Source organism: Priapulus caudatus, unplaced genomic scaffold (genome assembly GCF_000485595.1).
Source record: "Priapulus caudatus unplaced genomic scaffold, Priapulus_caudatus-5.0.1 Scaffold2696, whole genome shotgun sequence".
NCBI classification, from domain to species: Eukaryota; Metazoa; Priapulida; class Priapulimorpha; order Priapulimorphida; family Priapulidae; genus Priapulus; species Priapulus caudatus.
The window spans coordinates 1,321-2,780 of NW_014579757.1; the positions used below are offsets into that span (position 1 = coordinate 1,321).

The window sequence follows — 1,460 nt, forward strand, 5'->3', positions numbered from 1 at the left end:
AGTTTGTGTGTGCGTGTCTGTGTGTGTGTGTGCGCGCGTGTGTGTGTGTGTGCGCGCGCGTGTGTGTGTGTGTGTGTGCGTGTGTGTGTGCGTGTGTGCGTGTGTGTGTGCGTGTGTGTGTGTGTGCGCGCGTGTGTGTGTGTGTGCGCGCGCGTGTGTGTGTGTGTGTGCGTGTGTGTGTGTGTGTGTGTGTGTGTTTGTACAAGTATGTGTGCGCGCGAGTAGGCTAATACACCCTCGCCATGAATTTAAGTTCTATCTTGAATCAGAGGTACGGTGGCCGCTGTGAGAGACATGTATGTCTATCAGACAGACGTGCGGTTCCGTCGTGAGAGAGCGGCTGAAAGCAGACTTTAACAATTTTCGAACACATAGCGGCAGATTTATCTCCGACCGGTTACCTGTCGGATAGGTCTCCAAATACTACGGATCCTGTACCGACACCGACTGCGAGCAAGGAGTTGCCAAGAGCTTGAAGACTCGAACGGTCGCAAACCAAGTCCCACTGCAACGTAAACAGAAACGTCAGCAACTCGATTTCATCCCGAAATCCGATTGTTGCACGTGTGCGTTATCCTGTGTTTGTTAAAAAAGATGGCGGTCGATTGTGATGTATGTCAGCTCTTTAAAACTTATACCCCGTACAGACTGCAAATTTGATCCTACATCAAACTGGTCCGGGTCATATTTCTATGGGATATATTTCTATGGTCTAACTAGTATATTATTTCTATGATATTTCTATATTTCTATGAGATATATTTCTGTGGTCTAACCAGAGAGACATGATACAAGATTGAGTGGCACAGCTTTGCTGTTGATCCTGAGCGCTGCGCGCGGATGAGACGCGCAGTTCTGCGGGATATGCGCACGCGACCGCGGGGATGTTCAAGTATAAAGCGCTGTCCGCAGTGGAGACGTGCGCCAAATTCGAGGCCAGGCGCACGTCTAAACAGCGGTCAGCGGATGGTCTGTAGTTTTAGAAGATAACAATGAAGACTTTGTTCTAAATAAGAACTATCGGCGGCTAAATAAGAGCAATAATTATACAGACCTTTGAATTTCTTGACTAGCCAGTCAAAGGGCTTGTTGGGGGTCCATTATGCAGAGCTTCCAATTGAAATTGGCCATGAAATTGTCAAGTGGAATTGTGTTTTTCGGAACCCCAAAGAAAACTCCTCTTACATGCATCCCCCTCCCTGATCAATCACGCATTCAGGCGTCAACAATAACAGAGATGAAATTGTGCTGAGTTTGTGGTTCTTGACGCACGTGCAATGACGTACAAGACTGTTAAAAGCACAGGCACTTGGAACGTCTCAATAAAAATAAATATTCACACAATTTTTCACAATGATCGACCGCCTGTGTGTAAAATATGTGAACGTATGTGAAACATATACGGTTAGTACTTACTGTGACATATCCGTGACTAACTGACACCACGAAATTGGTAAAAT

General features: G+C 46.3%; 1 protein-coding gene across 1 annotated transcript in view; it reads right to left on the bottom strand.

The window, feature by feature from the left end:
* Window positions 1–401: 401 nt before the first annotated feature.
* The window catches only part of LOC106818965 (organic cation transporter protein-like), a gene marked incomplete at its 3' end in the record, with an annotated part of 5,510 nt that continues 4,451 nt past the window's right edge, over window positions 402–1,460 (bottom strand). Inside the window, exon 3 of the mRNA XM_014823631.1 lies at window positions 402–505. Within this exon, the coding sequence (XP_014679117.1) occupies window positions 402–505 (104 nt within the window). The remainder of the gene's footprint in view (window positions 506–1,460) is intronic.